The sequence below is a fragment of the Haliotis asinina genome, chromosome 8 (assembly GCF_037392515.1).
Source record: "Haliotis asinina isolate JCU_RB_2024 chromosome 8, JCU_Hal_asi_v2, whole genome shotgun sequence".
NCBI classification, from domain to species: domain Eukaryota; kingdom Metazoa; phylum Mollusca; class Gastropoda; order Lepetellida; family Haliotidae; genus Haliotis; species Haliotis asinina.
The window spans coordinates 26,575,964-26,595,449 of record NC_090287.1 but is presented as its reverse complement, the minus strand read 5'-3'; the positions used below and the strand labels follow the sequence as shown (position 1 = coordinate 26,595,449).

The 19,486-nt window shown below is 38.6% G+C and overlaps 1 protein-coding gene across 25 annotated transcripts in view; it reads right to left on the bottom strand.

Annotated features, from left to right (window-relative positions):
• Positions 1–822: 822 nt before the first annotated feature.
• LOC137293915 (kinesin light chain) overlaps positions 823–19,486 on the bottom strand; it is a 53,577-nt gene continuing 34,913 nt past the window's right edge. For 5 of the 25 annotated variants that reach the window (XM_067824748.1, XM_067824747.1, XM_067824751.1 and 2 more), the window contains 11 exons: positions 15,644–15,745; positions 15,089–15,172; positions 14,361–14,450; positions 12,525–12,624; positions 12,028–12,077; positions 11,786–11,853; positions 11,393–11,507; positions 9,045–9,263; positions 6,750–6,868; positions 4,353–4,416; positions 823–4,071 (listed from right to left, as the gene is read on the bottom strand). In XM_067824748.1, coding sequence (XP_067680849.1) covers positions 3,991–4,071; positions 4,353–4,416; positions 6,750–6,868; positions 9,045–9,263; positions 11,393–11,507; positions 11,786–11,853; positions 12,028–12,077; positions 12,525–12,624; positions 14,361–14,450; positions 15,089–15,172; positions 15,644–15,745 — 1,092 coding nt within the window. In that variant the 3' untranslated portion in view covers positions 823–3,990. Of the gene's footprint in view, positions 4,072–4,352; positions 4,417–6,749; positions 6,869–9,044; positions 9,264–11,392; positions 11,508–11,785; positions 11,854–12,027; positions 12,078–12,524; positions 12,625–13,769; positions 13,860–14,360; positions 14,451–15,088; positions 15,173–15,643; positions 15,746–19,486 lie in introns of all 25 variants that reach the window. The other 20 variants (XM_067824745.1, XM_067824746.1, XM_067824749.1 and 17 more) reach the window with 10 other exon arrangements.

The following is a 19,486-nucleotide window of genomic DNA, read 5'->3' as shown; positions in this document are numbered from 1 at the left end:
TATTGGCAGTGTGTAGTTTTACTATATAAGGTATTGATGGTTAAACCATTTACAAAAACATCATTTGATTTATTTTGGGGCTGGTCTGGGTAAAGATTTTCTACCCAGGTACCCCACCATTTCCCAACCTTTCCAGCAACCTTTATGTTAAATTTGCAAGAAATGGCAATATATTCTTCAGTTCGGATGCTAAAATTTCGAGGTTTTCAATATCAAAACCAAGGGAATGTAAATTATGTCTAAATCTTCAAGGACAATCCAACCAGTTAGTAATTACAAAAGAACATTAACATACTAGTCTTAGATTTGTTTTATCTATTAGACACATGAACATAATGACCAAGTTACTTTTTATTTACGGAGTTATGTTTCCATGTCTGTAAATGTTGCCAGATATATTTTTTGCACAAGTCTTGTATATTTGTATGTTAATGTCATTCAAGCAAGAGTTCTTCTGGTTGGTCCAACTGCTGCTGACCTCCCTTGGTGTCCTCTTTCCTCCCCATTACTTCTGAAGTGTCCATAGATAAATATTCAGTAAGATGCACCAGATTTTTCAAGCTGCTTACAATAGGTTTAACTGCATGTCTTGGGCACCTCCAGAAACAAACAGTATTTTGCTGAAACACATACTACTCAAAATAAGTGAAGGACCCTCCAATTCTTTCATTGTGCCATAGCATATCTGTAATGACATGAAAAATACCAGCATGGCAAACTGATTGTAGAAATATGAAAGAGGTGAGTGGTTCTTAAACTTCTGTGGTGTAGAACAAAGGTCTGAAAATCCTCCAACCTTAGGAAATAGAACACAGAGAGATGTTTTAATAATTTGCTTTAATAAATTATCAGGATTGAAATCAAGCAACTGTACAGAAACTGACACTTGCTGCATGAACACTGCCTCAAATGATACAAGCTGGATCTCACACGCAAGAGACAGACAGCATACACATAGTGAATCCAAACCAAACAGCAGACAAGTGAGTTCATATAACGTTTTTCAACTTGTACAATGGCATCAGGAATATATAAGAGATTTCATAATTACTTACTCCACAAAATCTTCGTATTACATACAATAATCAAAATATTTATTTGTAAAGAGAATGGATGTTTGTTTGAACTGTATGATGTAAACTTTAGAAAGACATTGGAAACTCACAATAATTCTTGGTCAATGTCCAGTCAATGTGTTCACTATAGGACAACCTTTAATACATGATTCCAAATACACCATTACCTTGCAAACAAAAACGTATCTAATGTCACCAAATCATAAACATATGAATGACTGAAGTACCCCAAGGAACCATATTCCAATTCCTTGTGAGTTTTCCTTATGTCCATTACATTAAAATTGCATGTTTTGATTGTACTGGATATAGGAGAGTCTGCAAAGGGAAGGGGATCCAATCTGCATTCAGCCTATCACTCACATACATAAGCCTGTATACCAGTTCATCTGTTGCAGTATGTACTTACATCAAACACATAGTGTGAAGACAGTATTACTTTAGGCAGCATCTCAATAATTCAACATCCTCAAGAAGTGATCTTACCCTATCACACATCATAGCACTTCAATTTTCACTTATATTTGTAGCAATGTTTAAATATTCAAATAAATATGGGGCTCTAGTTTCAGATGGAAAAAAAAGAAGTTTTTTCTTTTGATACAAGTTCTCATGTTTTGTTATTAAGAATGCCCAATAATATGACAGTAATAACAGAGTCAACTGTGAGAGTATCATTGGGTTGTCCATATGGTCAGCAAAGAACAGCAAGGGAGGGTCACAGAATTTCAATTTTAGTAAATGCTTTGAAGTATCGCAGCCTGACAGCCAGTAATGGCAAACATGTATGATATATCCAGAAACAGGTATGTGTACAATATCTAAGCAGGCTAACTGATCCATGGTGCAAGTCATACTATCGTCGCTGATCAAGACAACAACAGTAGTTTATGTGGTAGTAAAAGCTTACAGGAAAATCAGACAATTGCACGTATTCCAATCTGAACTTGTATTGGACACACTGTCGTCCATGTCCCAAGTGCAGAAACTGTTGCTATTTACATGTCCTGGTACAACAGGTCTGCAGGGTGTCTTCAGTATACTTAAAGCAACTAGGGCCACTTTAAAACATATCAGATTATGAGAGAATGCTGCTGAACAAATACGACACAGAAACTGGGCATGGTCCTACTAGTATCCCGCCAGCCAATCAGCCCACTCACCCTAAGTGCAAGCTCCATACACCTTCACATCATTAACACAGGACGAAATGTAACCAGGCAGCAGTGCTGCAACAAGTATCTCCTGAATTATATCAACATAAACATCTGACAGAAAACAAAGTTTAACAATATAAAGTTAGATCACAGTCCTGCTGCTAGGGCTAGGTCATTGTGACCTAGTTTACCAGGTCAATATGACCTGCTTTCAATCGTTCAATCAATATCTGAATCATCCTACCTGATACAGTTTAATATTGCAAGTTAGTTGTATGGAAACTGAGGGTACCGATGCAACTGATCGCAAAACTAGTTACCTTGCTTAATAAATCACATAAGCATGTTATCCAAGAGCATGATATACATGGAGACACTTAAAGCACTTTACTAAACTTCTCAAATCATGTCCAAAAATGTAATTATTTCTCTTATAAAAGAATTAGTCTAGAGAATGTGATGATGAATACACAGATCAATTTAAATAGTGAAACTACTAAAGCTGATCAAGATGTTTGAAACGCGTCTATCTGGACAGAATATACCATGTCAGGCTCTTTTTCAGTCGAAAAGGGAAAAAGAGGTTATGCATGTTTCACGTAGGAGTTACTACATGCACCGAAAGACATATTCTTTCATAGATGATCTGAAACTGTTTTAACAAAACAAAACTTAAAGATACGGCTTTATATGCAAGTGCAGAGTCAATTAATTTGATTAGCTAAGCTGTATCATGGTTAAGTTTTGGTGTTGCCTTAACAAAACAATCACTGTAAAGATGACTTTTGCAAGCAGGGCTAGTCTTATTTTCTGAGTTTGAAAAGTAAGCAAAGCTAATTGTGCCAACATTTACTTTGGTTGTTGTATCAAGACAATCTCTCTACTAATTGTTCAACGGAAGCAACATAGCAAGACATCAAGATGTTATGTAAAACCCATCTAACCAAGACTGAAATCCACACAACTGTCCTGCATGAACTGATTCTGACTTAAGCTTGATTCATACTTTCTAAAAATAGGCAACAGCCATAAATGAAAACTTCCTAATTAGTAGTGGTTAATGAGTTACGTTACTTCAATGTGTAGATGCAGATCTCTCAACCTAGCTGACTCAGCTGAGATGTGGGTATAAGACAAATATGTAGAATATATCGATGTCTGACCAAGGTACACAAGCAGCAAGCTCTACGACAATCACCACGACGTTGTTGCACATAATGAAATCACTGATGATAGTGAAGTCCCACGACACAGGGAGTGGCAGCTGGGTGGTTCTGGGAAAGGAACAGCAGCAGTGACAGCCAGTGATGATCAACACCCTTGTTGTTGACGATGGGCTTCACCTGGAGGACTGTCCATCTGTCTGTCAGTCTGTCTGGGTATTATGCTGTTATCAAACTACCCACACAGTACCACGAGCGGGAAGATTCCTCAATGAAAGACGCAAATAACATAGTCAGCCCAACTTCAAGACACACAGTAGTATAATGCATGTAGATGCTACCGTTTACTTCAATTCCTGGTAATATGCCCTCACTACATCACCGGCTGCCCAAGGTTTTGAAAGCCACATATACAAATCTGGCAATATTCATCAGTAAGACAGCGTGATCAGTGTGTGTCTCTCTTGTCAGCCTGGGCTGCTGACATCAAGTCTTCTTGCAGCCAGCAGCCTCAGCTTTGCATCAACAGTTGGGATGAAGGACTGTACAAATATATATAAACACATGATAAAGTCTAACCAGGCAAGCTGCTCATCAAAACAGCTGGCCAGGTAAATGTTCTGTACTAGCTGTCCTCCCTCGCATCCTCAAGTCGCCCACAGACCGCCTACTTTCCTGGAAGTACAAGTGAACCAAAATTACACTTCAGTATTCTCCAACACCAACCTTGACACATTTACAAAAAAATCCTGATAAAAATTTTCAACAGCAAAATACCTGAGCAGCGGAATAATGAATGTGTTTTCACACTGCCTTCCTCAGTGATGGCACCAGAAAATTTCAGGTCTAGTACAGACATAAATACTGTAGGAACAAAAATACATTGAAATGAATGTTGTTATAATAACTCCAATGTGAGATTAATCTGCTAAAATGTTTGTACGTGATATACTTACATGTAATTTGTCATCATTACTGCTGATTAAATTGAGAACTGACATGGAGCTTGCTCTTTTCATACTGCAAAGAGAGAGAAATCTGCATGAATAGGGATATCTGATAAACTGGACTGAAAGCTTACCTTCCTCTCCATCAGAGGGGTCCTCAACAAAGCAATGGAGAGAGGGCAGACACTGCTGGCATCCTGCATCAAGGTCATGTCGGAGTCTTTGTGTCAACATTACGTTCCCAATATTACCATTTAATTATTTGTTGTTGTGCCCACTTTCTTAACCTCTTATAATTCTCATACTCTCTGTCCACTGTAGTTCCATCTTCCACACACAAACCTGACATGTGCTTTGAATAATCAATTGGTTCACAAAATATGTCAACTCCATTGTCAGCAAGTGAAATTGCAGGTTGAGACTGGGCCCACAAGTGTGAACTCTGATCCACTTTATCAACAACTCTCATTAAGGCCAGACCAATTTCATTTCTTGTTTTATGGATCCGCCTTCCATAATTTTTTCAGGAATAAGATGTTTTTTAAAAAAAAAAAGAAAGGAAAAGAAAAGTGAATTTCCCCCACTCAAACAATAAAATCCTAATGATTTTATAGGCTAAAAATGTAAACTTACAAGAAAATCTTTTTTGCCCCATATACACTTCATAATTTGTCCAAAGTAAAATACTTTGAGCATTTAGAAGGAATATTATTTTTATTGGTGATCCTGCCTTTGGGTTTTCTGAGAACAATCAGTGAAACTTCTTTGAAAGGCATTTTAGAAGTTGTATAGATGAAGGAAAACCAAGTTCTATGGATAGTCAACTCTTTTATTGCAATGGGTGCGATGTTTCAGTGTGGGTATAACAACACCATCGAGCAAGTGATAACCATAAAACAAGAAATAAAACTAGACTGGCCTAAGGAGACATTTGAAACTTGGCTGACAAACATGGCCATATACGTTTTACCCTGATGCAATACTCAGTACAAGACAGAATAATACATTGCTACACTGAATCACAATACCACGGAAACAATCCCCATAATGGGGGAAATATTACTATACATCATGGTTCATGATATATAAACTAATTGTACAAATGAAGCATGTTTAAGTTTTTCTGTATGTGGAAAAAAGCAGAACTTTCCATTTTAACAGGATGAACTGCACTTTTTCTAATGACAGCAAACAGAAACATAAACATGACTCACACAGCAAGATTTGGACTTAATATCTTAAAAAGCAGTGATTATATGAATTGATGAAAAAAAAGCAATTTTCACATTCTTGGTTAAACTTAATTGCAGTTGAGAGTCCTTGAGTAATGTTAGAGTAGCTAAAAGTAAAAAAATAACAATTTATGTATAGAATCAAAATCTTGCATAATTGGGCATGGTAATGGTGGGAGTGGTGGGACAGTGTCTGTATTCAGGGGACATGAAGTCTTGTGCACTGTACAAGCCTCCTCCCTAAGGTACATGATGACAGTCTCAAGATAACCTGTATTTGGCTGATATTTGTACAAAGCGTCAATGTTTTGTGACTAAAGTTAAACAGCATTATGACAGCCAGAACTAGTAAAGAAAAGCCCTTGAGAAATGCATGAATTTTGCAAACCACGCAAAGCTGGCAGATGAATGAGCAGGGTATATCTGATGAATGACACTGGATATGTTATATGATGAATACACACAACACAAACACACAAACAATTCATGGTGGTATAATAAGGCTCCAAATTAAATTCCAATTAGTGCAACTCCAGCTGTATAATGTGTAAAAAAATTAATTTTAACCTTATGTATTCTTTTACTTCCTTTGAAAAAAGCCCTTGTGTGTTTTGCAAATCATCTTGATTTGAGTCACTTGAAACATGTTCCTTGAAAATGTTAGATGGGTGTAACAACATGGGGTCGCAGTGATGAAGAAAAAGCTAGGATGTGCTGTGGATGGGCGAGATGAATTGGCAAACAAAAAGTACTAAAGAAACATCATACGTGTTAACTCTCTCGTTGGCATACCATCCCCGCACATACCAGTTGAGGCTGAGAGAGAACAGTTCAAAATCAATTTGGAACTGATCCCTTGAACAGTTTAAACAGCAAAGGAACATACTGAATATGACAAGAAGACATGACACTATTAAACACACACACTTATATGTAGTAGCATCCTAACACTATTGTTCAGAGAATGAAACCCTTTAATGTTGCATAGTACAGCTAGCTTTAAGTTGTGACATATCCGTACACAGGACATCAAACACCAATATGGACTGAGCACAGTACTGATTATGTGTTTGTAAGACCCTCCTCTGTTCATGTGTCATGTAGATGTAAGGCAAGGCTAGAGGCATGTTGTGTTGCCATGAAAACTGGCAAATGGATGTACCAGGGTGCTTACCTGCCAGAATTTTCGTCACCAGGCGCCTTCCCCTTCAACTTCTGCACCAGTTTAGCACTGCTACGTTTAATGGAAGCACGCAGTTTGGAGAACGATCCACTGCGCTTTAACCTTCCAGTCTGATGGAGGAGGAGTTAATTAAGATGGGGGTGAATGTGTTGGTTAGATCATGTATGTATAAGGTTGGAGCTGGCTGGGGCAGCAGGCTCCACACAGTGCCTGACGACTCAGTGACAACATGCTAAGCCAATGTTAACCTGAAGCATGCACTGACGGGGTTAGTGAACACTTGTGGAGTCAAGTCCATGGAATGGCTTGAGCGAGTCATGTGCAAAACAAAGGGTGGGCATCAAAATGTTTTCTGTTAACTTACTTTAAAAACCATAGGATGGCATTGCCAAAACTTTCAAATGGGTTGAGGTGGAATAAGAAACAAATCCTACATGTTTCATTGCTCCTTTCCAAACACTCAGACACATGAAGTTGAAATGGCACAATGCTCTAAGAACAGTCCTGAAAAACACAGCGGCAACTACTATCTAATACATGCAAGTTAATCATAAGACTGCTTATGGGATAGCTTTGATGGTGACAATTGCTTCACACGTGTCAATAAGTAGTTCATTCTCTTCCTACACATCAGGAAAAGTAGCACAGCAATATTTATCAATATATTTGTAAACTCTCCACATTAGACACTAAATATACTCACGATCCTTTAGAACACAGACAGAGAAATATTTACTGCAAATTATCAAGTATGTCTGTTCACCTAAATCTGTATTCCTTGGTTGATGTCCTGAGTGTTTGGATAAGAGCAATGTCTTCACTGAGCCTTCAGGCACATGCAGGCACAGAACTCAAGAAAGAAATACTTCAAACAAAATACATGAATACTGTGTTGGCATGCAAATGTAGGACAGCCAGAATGAAAAGAAAGATGTAGTGATACTGAAATACATGCCAGGGCATACGCCAGCAGGTATTTGACTTTAACATTTTCAAATTTACATGAAATTTACAACTGTAAATGACCAAATTACAGGGATTTTACTACAAGTTAATGAGTGTGACAGTTAAATCTACGCCTACCACCTGTCTGATGGTGAGGAGAAGTTGGGTTTACTACGCAACAAGTGCCATGCAGCGGCAGTTGCAGTTTTCACTGCGGACACAGAACAAAGGTGGTATGAGTACCCATTGTTGACTCAGTGTGCCAGCTAACAGGATATACAGAGAGTTTCTGATCAGGGGGTATGTGGTAACCAGTTTTACCCTTACAGGCAAACAAGCTCAAGCTTCTTTAGAAAGGAAAAGAATTTTACGTGACTGTATCCAAGCTATGATAGTAACAGTGCCATGCTGATACCAGGGGCAGGAAGACTGCTTTTTAACCAAATATGCTTAGTTATCGATGAGATCACAATCATTTATCACATGTTTCACAAAGTAAACATTCTTAATTGCATGATTCAATGAAAATGATTTTTTTTCTAGTTATTTGGTAGTAGAAGCAGACACACAAATTCCAGAGGACAATTTTGAATTGTTAGGTAAAATCAAACACCGTGGGTGTGCATTAAAGACAACCTAAGTATGTGGGGAAAGCGTGGAAAAACAGATAAATGAAAGAGAAACACAAATTTCACAGGCCCTATCTTGTTTGATAACTAGCAGCCACTGAGAAAACATGCACCGGCAGAAAACCTTCCAACTCAACAGTCCGTCACAAACTCAGTGTGCTGTAACGGCCAGGTCAAGAGATGTTTCTGGACATTTTTGTGATTCCAGCATCTTGCCAAAATTAATTAGAATATTAGGAAAGTGGTACATCATACAAATCAAACATGGATGAGAGGAAAATTTTTAACGTATTCCAAAACACCATCTGATATTCATGCAAGGAAATAAAAATAAAACTGACAGAAGCCTAAAGAGAAACTTTCACCATGCAAACTTTTCAATGGTCTTTCTGACAAGAGCTGACTAGTTGGATATGGTGTGCTTTTCACATGCTGTGAACAGTGAGCCATGGGACACAATTGCTACTTTACAGCTCTATAATAATGTCTGTCTAGAGAGAAATTAAAGCACTTTTGCACCTGGATGGTCATTTAAGCCTTTCATTCACTAACAGTTAAGTCCAAAACACATGAACAAGCTTGCACAAGTAGCACAAAGAAGCCTGGGTTTGAGTCATGGGTTGGACTGAATGCCAGGTGGGATGTTTCACTGATATTGGTGGCTGATGTTGTGTTGGAAAGTTTTGCTGGCGGCGTAGGTACTCATACTCACCCAGCCCTGGTCTGTGAGGGCCACAGAGTCGCCCGACCACTGCATTTTGATACTCACTTCGTCACCAATGTCAGTTTTCTCGTAGGCTACACTATCCATAGAGTCTCGCCGAAGGTTCTCTCTGCTCATCGAGCGCTTTCGCTCTTTGGGAGACTGCTCTTTATGATATTCACTGCTTAACACATCCGCTATTTTCGTGGTTTTGACTACGTCCAGACCCTAGCAGAAAACCAAAAAGTTGACATGTTTGGTAGTAGTTTGACCTTGTGACCCAGGCAAAGTAGTGAAGGGCTGGCCACACAACACTGGTATTGTCATGTCAGATATAAAATGTCCCTTAAAAAGATCCTGGGTGCCAAGAACAATCCCCCAGCATATGGTCAGTGAATGAAATTAGCCCAAACCCCAGTCAGACATCAGGGCTGGTAACTTCAAAATGTTACCAGCCCCAAATGGATTTAACCAGACCAGACATCAAGAATTTATTCAGATGTATGGCATGTCTAGAACTGGCACCAGACTGTCGAACTGGCTAGCTGTAAATTTAGACTGTCCATCAGAAATCTAGCCCATATTGGCTGGTTGGACAGGCCTTATTTCATACACTGATATGGCCCTGATTGAAGGACCTAGAAAAAGTGAAAAAATCAGTTGAACACAGCCCCATATCCGCCAAGTGAGAATGAGAGTGAGGTGGTGGCCAGGCCTACACCAAGGATGAAGGGAAGGGAGGAGTGCGGGTCCAAACATAATACAATGGGGTGAAGAAGTGGAATAATCATGTGGCAAACAGAATTAGTGAATGAAAACTAAAGAAAACCAAAATGCTACAAAGCAAGCATTTAGCACCGCCACCAGTATACATTCATGTAAAACAGCAGCTCAGTGTGTGTTGTATCTGTGTGTATCTAGCCTTGCCTTGTTGTTGGAGTGTTGGACTCACCTTCCCCGAGTACAAACAGAGTTATATACTTGCTGGTGAGCGAGGAGGAGGGACAGACAGAGTTAGATAACAGCTGACATCTCACAATACACCATTTAGACACACCAAGTATCATACGCTTCTACAGCATATACTATCAACTCTCTGAAACAAACATCTGATTTATCATCACAACTTACGATTAACTTTAATGTCATCTTGATGAAAAATTGGAGCTTGCAGCAAAGAATCAAAGTTGATGAATGCACATCAGCACTTTTTCAGCTATTCATAGTGACTGATAAAATACCCAAAGAAGTAAAACAACAAACTCAGATAAACAACACTGTACACCTGATGCGTTTATTTAAAGCAGAACTGATGATCACACATCTAGCAATAAAGACTGGTGTCCATGTATTTGGTGTAGAACTTGTAAGACTCCACTGCGACACAAACATTAGTTGACAGAATGATGATACACAGCTACTGGAGAGTCTGAATATACAAGTATTGAACCATCAACCAATGTGAAGTTTGAACCCAGCCTTTATGTGAGAGGAAGCTGGAGCCTATACCAGGGTTACATGCTGCGACACTGTGTGACTACAAACGTTGTCCAGTGATATTGGACGTGTGTGTGAACAAGTGTCATCACCGATGTGAAGTCCACCATTAAATGTTGAATGGGTGAATTTGTTAACCTTTACACAGGCTTGGTTTTATATTTGCTAAATATTGCCAAGGTAATAGTCAGTGCAGAAACCTCAGAACATAATGAGGACACAGAGTTGAATGACATGTGCACAGAGGTCTGCAGAACAATCCAGGGATATTTCTGTGGGTTTACGTAGTAGTAGGAACTAGCACATCTGGAAATATTCAGTCATTTAACTACAAGTATTTCAACTATAAAGATGATGACTACATATTGAATGATGAATGAAAGTGTACTGATGAAACTAATGATCAACCATATCACAGGAAATGAACTTCTGCAATGACGTGGGTTGAGATGTGATATTGATTCAGTGTTTTCTTGTGCATGTCTCTCAGTGCTTCTGGTGATTGGTTGACCAACCGCCTCCACTGCTGAGATTCTGTGACATATATGTTGACATCTGCTGTTTGACAGCCACAACTAGGCAGGGCTGCAGATCTTTCCCACCAATATCTGGTTTGTCAAGCTTTCGTTACACTTCAAGAAATATTAAATGCTTTTCACTGCTGTTGTCTGTGAACCAATACTTGACCCTTAAACAGCAAATAGACGGTGTCATTTCTGTTATGAAGTCAACTCTGTCATGAGAGCACTGATCTGCAGCACTCCCCAGATGAAAGCAGAGAGATGCTCTACTGGATCCTGTACACACCTACAATAATTGTACGCATGTACAGATAACAACAATAAAAAGACAACACATACACTTACATTCTTTTTGGACCTCATGGCACACTCTTCCAGAGTCTCTGCAGCCTCGTACTTGCCCTGTCTTCGGTACAGCGCACCAAGGTTCTTCAGGGTTGTTGTTACCGTCGGGCTACATGAGGAGAAGGACATGAATAACTCATCAAAGCATCACAACTGATTTCCGGACTCCTCGTCAATTCTCTTTAAGCCATTCTTTGAACAGCACTTTTAAGTTGGATGCCTGACAAATTACAGGATTACATGGATGATCAATTGCTTTCTTGCAAATGAAGCAATGTTTCGATGTATCTTCAACTGTATCTTGTCAAGTGTGTTGGCACTATGTTCAAATGATAAAATTATGCTCTGAGTGTTCTTACATACTGTTTCATACATCAGCACAAATACCTATCAACTTTAGCAGCCTTGTGCCAACTGCCATACTCTGGAAGTGGGGATCCATCCTTGTACTTTCCCTGTGAGAGAAGAGAAAAATGGCGTTGAACATCATGGAATTGAAAGTCAAATATAACTGGTTGCAAAGAAGGCATACTACAACATAGCAAACACCTTGTTTAGCCAGTCAAATGTAATAATGCATTTCATGTCAGCAAAATGCAGCAAAGATGCAGGAGGTAATGGGTACTCACTTTGTTTTCTTCTCTCTCTTCTGCCCTCATCCAGATGGGCTTGTTCTCTCCTACAACAAAGGATGTGTTATCAATACCTACAATTCCTGTCATTCCAATATAATGTCATACATCTTCCTTTTCTATAAATAGCACATGATGTTCACTATTTATAATATTATTGAGCAAATACTCCTGTCTCGGAGATAGCTAGTTATGTTGAGATTTGGATTACAGTCACATCAAGGTGAGGAAAGCTCAAAGTGACGCAAGCTTGAGCTGAGATGTAACCTAGAAACACAACTGGGGCGACCAAGGATTCAAACCCAATTCTGGTTTTCGAAAATGTTCAAGGGACACAACTCTGAACACTGAGACTCATCATGTTGCCACTGTGTAAAATTGACGGGATCCTGAGTGTGGTGATAAGGTTTCTCATGACTAAGCCCAAACAGGTTATTATTCCTCATATTGGTGATGAAATTAACATGGAAACACATGCAGCTTGCCAAGCATACCTTCCACCTTGCCAAACTCCTTCTCGTGTGCACGGGTGAGGACCTCCTTGTACAGAACCTCGGCCTGCTTGTACTTGCCCTGCTTCAGGTATGCAGAGGCCTAAAAGGACAGGGTGCAAGGTCAGGCTCTGGGGCTTCACAGCACAGCAAAACACATGCAATACATGTTACACTTCAAATAAAAACTAAGAACACTTGGGTGTTTAGGTAACGTTATCTGTGGGAGGCTTATTTCTTCTTAGTTGGAAAAGTACTTCTGAGGCACAGCTTTTGCTCTCTTAGACTTGTGTAGAAGTAAAATGCTTTTTAAACAAAATAAATGCATGTAACACAATTGAAGAAAGTGGCAAACAACATTTTTAACCTCAGTGTAACATAGTATGTAAGAAAAGGTATCATGAAAATCTATCTTTTTATCAAAATTGTGAACAAGTGAATAATAAAATCATTAAAACATAAAAAAACCTATTCAGCTGGATATACTAGGACATGTGACGAGTTTGTATGGAGTTAATGTTCAACACCTGGCTGAACAAAGCAGCAACATATTATAGGAATATAAGGGTAATGTCACAAACATATTAGATGCAGTAATTACATGTAAGCTCAAACACAAATATCATTGTTTCCAGTATATGATGCTTTTGATGCTTGTGCCAATGTGATGTTATTATGTCTGTCCTGAAATAAGGCAACAAGCTGACATGATAGTTACTGAAGACTGAGCAATGTTGTTAGTGTTACGTCTCTTCAGCTACATGCAGTAAGCAATGTCACTACTGAACAATTCATTAGTAATCAATTTGCAGTCGTTATGTATGACAATCTCTGGTAATTAATATGCCCTGCAAACTGCAGTTAGCATTCAAAAAGGGATGTGCCATCATTTAAAACCTACAATAGCATGCAAAATTTGTAGTCTCAGTAGAGTGGTTTTTTGAATGTTGATTTGTATTTTCCTTTTAAACTTTTGATGATAAACTTCAGGGACGGATAAAATCACATTTTACATGTTACTCAGTTTAACAGTATGGTGTATTTGTTGATTTGGGACATGTTAATATATGTGCAAGGAATCAAATCTTGGATAATATGTTATTCAATCTTATGTCATAGTTTGCTGGTTACAAATGCAAGCAGTCAACAGAGGCAGATAACACTGTCTCCCAGTCAAAGACATGCGTGTTACAGTGCAGGCAGGTACAGTGGCAGCAGGCAACTCTACTGCATGAATGACTGCCTTACCAAGTTGTTTTGTGTTTTTATCACGTTGGGATCATCATTTCCCAAGCGTTTCTTGTATATTTCTAAAGCTCGGATGTAATATTTCTCCACCTGTAATAAATAACCACAGAATACCAATTGCATGCAGTGCTACATGAAGGAGTGGGACCATTGCTTGTCTATTCATCTCCTGGGTGTCAGTGATCACATCAACCGAACATATACTGTCAGTAACAGAGAAGCTGGTGGGAAATGTAAGGAACATGTGTTTCATCACACAAGGAAAATAAAGAAAAACTAACAGAATATAGGAAGAATTGTAAAGTATAATTTGTATACAGACAGTTGATGTGATTACCCCTTGTCTCACAGGGAAAACCATTGTATGAAAATGAGAAAATTTGTGTTTAGCTTAACAAACTGCCACTCAACATAGAAGTTGGTAGGTTAATGATCCCCTCCAAAAAAGCAGAGTTTTGGGTATGATAAGAATAAAGTGGTGGAGAAATACTGGTACTTAAGAGTGTCATCATGTCAGAGTCCCTGGTCAGTGAGAGACGAGGATGTATAGACTGCTGGTCCCTCCTCCTCTTCAACAACATCAAATCTTACCAGGTTATTCTTAGTCTTAGCAACATTGGGGTCATCCTGGCCTAGCTTACTTTCATAGATTTCTAGAGCCCTTTGATAGTACTGCTCTACCTGTTAATAAAACATGCACAGTTAAAACAAGTGAAGAAGAGAAGTTGTCCCTCTCGCTGAGATATCATGTCCTTTGTAGTTTGTACATGTGGAACACATGACAATATGATTAGATTGAAGCACATTATATTTTCTTGTACTTTAATAAGAGCCACTGATTTACCAAGGTGCTATTAACAAATGATTGAAATCCTCCCCCTCCCACAAACACCCCAATATATTCATTATGACTAAGCTACGAAACAAAGTCGACAATTTGTTTAATGAGCAACATCTTAATTATAATGCAAAAGCAATGCTTTGGTATAGACCCTTATTCCCCTTTAAAGCGAAGTGAGTGAGTATGGTTTTTCGTCACTCTTAGCAATTTTCTAGCAACATTGAGGCAGGAGACACCAGAACATTGTTCCCATGAGGGGAATGAAATCCTGGCCATCACTGTGACAAGTGAATTAGGCAACCTCACTACCCTATGTCAAACCATTACAAGAGTTTCTGGATCTCTACAGAAACAGTGCTATCATATTATCAAAATGAAAGAAGTTATTATCCACAAAACTTGATTTTGCATTACAAAGTTTTGTCATCAAACAGTATTCCTTCATGACTAGAACGTATAATTGTCTCGTTCATGTTACCTCTTCATATTTGCCTTGGTTTTGACACAGAAGAGCCAGATTATTTAGTTGTTTCGCTACATCAGGATGATCTTTGCCCAGCACCTGCAACCAGTCAAATACAAACTTAGCTTATGGAAATTACTGCAGTGTACAAGCAAGAGCTGTTTATGTCAAACATAAAAGTATTCAAGGTAACAAAGCAGGAGACAGGCAGATCTTTTGGAGGGCAACATGAGCAATAGTTGTAGGTTACTAAACTACACTACCAGACCACACATTGTGAAGCCAAGACTAAGCTGGGTTGATAAACCAACTCCCTGTTATTCTGACATAACATCATGGCTAATGTTCAGATTTGTCAACAACAGTCACCAGGCCAGCTTCTACCGTTCCTTGGCGAAGAACATCCCCAGACTACCTACATTTACCACAGATCTCCTGTTTCTTCTAACCTATACCAAGACTATTTCTTAATCCCTTGTTAATTTCCCCAGTGTCAGTTAGTTAACCACGAGTGACTGCTTCACACCCATATTCTCCAGGGGCTGATTCTAAACAACACTCTTTATCTACCTTTTCTCTGATCTCCAGAGCTCTCTTGCACAGGGGCTCAGCCTCCTTGTACTTGCCACGCTTTCCATACAATACAGCCAGGTTGTTGAGGGTGGCTGCCACCTGAAGAGAGGAAGCAATGTGTTACACAGCAATCACAAACACTAGTAGCTGTAACAGTCCTCTGGGCTATTTGTAGTACACTCCTTATAATGAAGCACCAAATTCATTCATTATAAAGGGACTGTATACAGGGATAGGAAATGAAAAAGAGGTTTATAACATAGCATTTCAATACAAAAATGTGTCTGATGGTGCAGACAGTGTGTCTTGTTGAGTGGAGAAAAGGATATTATCCATTACTTACACCAAAGTACATCAGAAAACACCTCTTAGTGTGGATACACTGTCTTGGATGTACTGTGCTGACGGGCTGACTTCAGCAAAACAAACCTTGTGCTTCCTTTTTTCATGCAAAGTAAGGAGAATTTCAGAAAGCCCAAAGCAGTTTCTTAGCTGAATTGATACAAATGGGTCTCATGTGTCATGTATATGATCTATAAGATGTAAAAACATAAAAACAAAGGAACAGTACTGGTATTATTGGTCCTATGCACTTACTTCATTATAATGAGCATCATATTCTTTTAGTAGTCATGATGCAAGGCAAATATTGAGGCAAAACAAACATTTCTAGTCTAAATGACAACAGCATAAGCATGTCACATGCAGGTTGTTTAACAAGCTTAATAACCAGCAGCATGTGGTAATGTCCAGTGCCCCGTTGTTCAAAACAACCTTATCTCTAAGGTCAACCTTATCTCTAAGATTTCAACCTTAGACCTTTACTAAGGTTAGCCTCCCGTTGCACGAAACAACCTCAGCTAAGGTTAACCTTAAGTTAAGGTTGATAACTAAGGTTGGTTCGACCCAACCTTAGCGTCTTTAAGGTTGGAAAGGGAATATGGCGGCTGCTTTTATTTTGAGGAAGCAGAGAGTGTACAGAAATGGGAATGTCAAAAATAGCATATTAATGATCACTGATATCAAGTTTTCATGAAAACCAATTATGATAATTCTGAAACGTCGCTGATGAAGCAAGAATTGGTTGGGATGTTTTCGAAAATACACTTACACAAACACCGAAGTGCGCTTTCCGCCATATTGGATAGTGTTTACAAAATCACGTATCGACAAGGCGGATATTGAGAATAATAGGATAGTCAGAATAATTATGATTACTTACATCTCACTTTTATGCACAAAAGATCCATGAAGGCAAGAGTCAAAAATCGTATGTAACCTTGTCAGCGAAGCTGCCATTTTGAAAGAAATCGGTCATCGGTAATGATGTCACGCGTAAACATTGTTGCACATATTAGGCAATTTCTTTGAGGTGAAGGTCGGTTGAACAAGAGAAAACACAGTGGCCATATCATTCCGATTGCACTTTCAGTATTGTGATGTATATTTTGCATCATATATACTAGTCCGACGTCACAAAATGCACAAAACATGCCATAACGTCAACTAAAAGGTTGCATCATTGTCAGTTATGTTATGTCATTTCATTTGTGTCTGTTACTCCGTTAACAGTGATCCAAAGTTAATGAAAATAATACAGAAACAGGAGAATATAGGAATCTAAGAACTAAATTATGCATCGGATATTGCCATCCAAATCGCCTGCTCATGTAGTACATTGGTATCATTCCTTATAAACTGTGAAACTACCAAAAGGTACCCGCTCACATTGGGGAACTTTGAATTGGAATAGTTTGGTTCACACTGAACAAAACATTATGAAAATATACTGTCCGTATTCACAGCAAATTCTCTCCATTAGTTACACTGACCTGATGTAAAGCATCAAGGTTATGCCCCCTTAACTTTATGCGTGCATCATCTCCCTGTGGACGTCATAGAGGAGAATCCATTTCTGACATTTATTGCGGGTCATTTTTAATATTGAGTGTATAATGTTGTGCATTAGCACATAAATCCATTTCATATATACTATTTCATTCTGACATCAGGCTGTATTTTCTTCGCTCACACTTTTCATAAAGATGAAAAATTAAAAAAATCGTAGCAGAGTGCTTTTATTGCTACACGATGAAAAACGGAGGAATTTACTGATTTTTAACGCACACAAAAGTTTGGACAACATTTATCCGTATCTTTTTCTCAAACCCCTGATGTTGTCGAAGTTATATTTATACCACCAGATAGGAAATGAAATATTCTACATTTCTGTGTAATTTTATAGCCGTACGCAGATCCAGGACCATGCTGGCGCAAATCTCACACAAAGTTCACTTTTCAAACCTTATGAAAATGTGCGCCTGAAAAAAACCCTCAGCATCCAGGGGGTTAAGGTTACGGCTAAGGTTGGAGTCCCTAAGGTTGCCCTAAGGTTGTTTTGTGCAACAGGCGTATCTTTTTCTTAAGATGATCGTAACTCTAACCTTAGTGCTTAAGGTTGATCTTAGCTAAGGTTGTTTTGAACAACGGGGCACAGGATGTGTTGGCAATGTCTGCATGAAGAAATTCAAACTCTTGCGAGAAGATGTGAGAAAGCTTTTCTTTATACATTCAAGGGAAATTGACAGTGTTACCTGTGAGACATCTATCATGCAGACATGCCATCAGCTGACTCTACAACACCTAGTACTGGGTCCTGTTCCACAAAGCTATCTGCCAGTTGTTAACATATGTTGCAGTTTGGGAGATAAGATATAACTGCTGAGATCACTTTGTGGATGGAACCCATTGCTACTTAACTGCTTAATAGACACATCAATGTACTACATATATCCATCATGCAGTTGGCTCTGTCTGTTTACTGACTGGACACCACTGTAACATGCATTATGAACATAAGGAAAATCTGGATGACGTATCACCTCCCAAAATGCATTAGTAGTCTCCCCATGATGATGAAGGAATTATCACATTAATAGAGGGAACAGAGGCGAGATACTGTCGTTATAAAACTGTTAAGGCTACAAACACACACCTTCTACAGATGATGACCACAAGATGACCAGATGAATACTCAACAACAAATCTAAACTGACCATGTCTATGAGTAACATAGATTTCTTCTTGTGCGACACTCAGAATTCAGTCACAAAAAATAAGACACTCAAATGATAAGAATTAGTGTTAGGTATTGGCATGACTGTTGTATAGCAATTTATTGCTATGATGATTCATGCAATACATATATGCAATACACTGCATGCATTCATTTTTCTGTAATGACTGTGGAAGTTACATGAGATTTTATTTTCAGGACATGTGCGTAAATGTTGTGGTCACAAAAAACACATTGCATGTTATCTTTGGAATTGTGATTATGTTTTCTAAAGTGTTAAAAAACCCAAATATTAGACTTTACAGCACAATTTCTTACAACACGAACCCCTCCACTAGATTATAGGATGTTGATGTGGTCACAGCGCATGTGCAATAGTCAAATATATGTGGTCACTATAGTTTTCTGTTTCAGATATTGGAATCAGATGCTTGTTTCCTGGCTAAAATATCATTCATCACCAATCAGAACTTAAACGCCAAAATACTGATGATTTTGAAAATCGCAATGACCTGGTACTTTCCGAACTTAGTATGGCATATATTTATTAGTAATTCATATTGTGGAATACTGGTTTACCTGAAATACTGCCCATCAAGTGAAAACAGGCACCAAATGTGTAAAGCAGTGTAAAGACTTTAAGATGTAAGAGTGTAAATTTGCATGTGAAAGAAAAGAGTTGTGATGAAACTGTCAGTAAACCCAAGTGCCAGTTGTGTTTTGCACAGCAATGCATCAACATAAAGAAGACCAGATCCACAGCA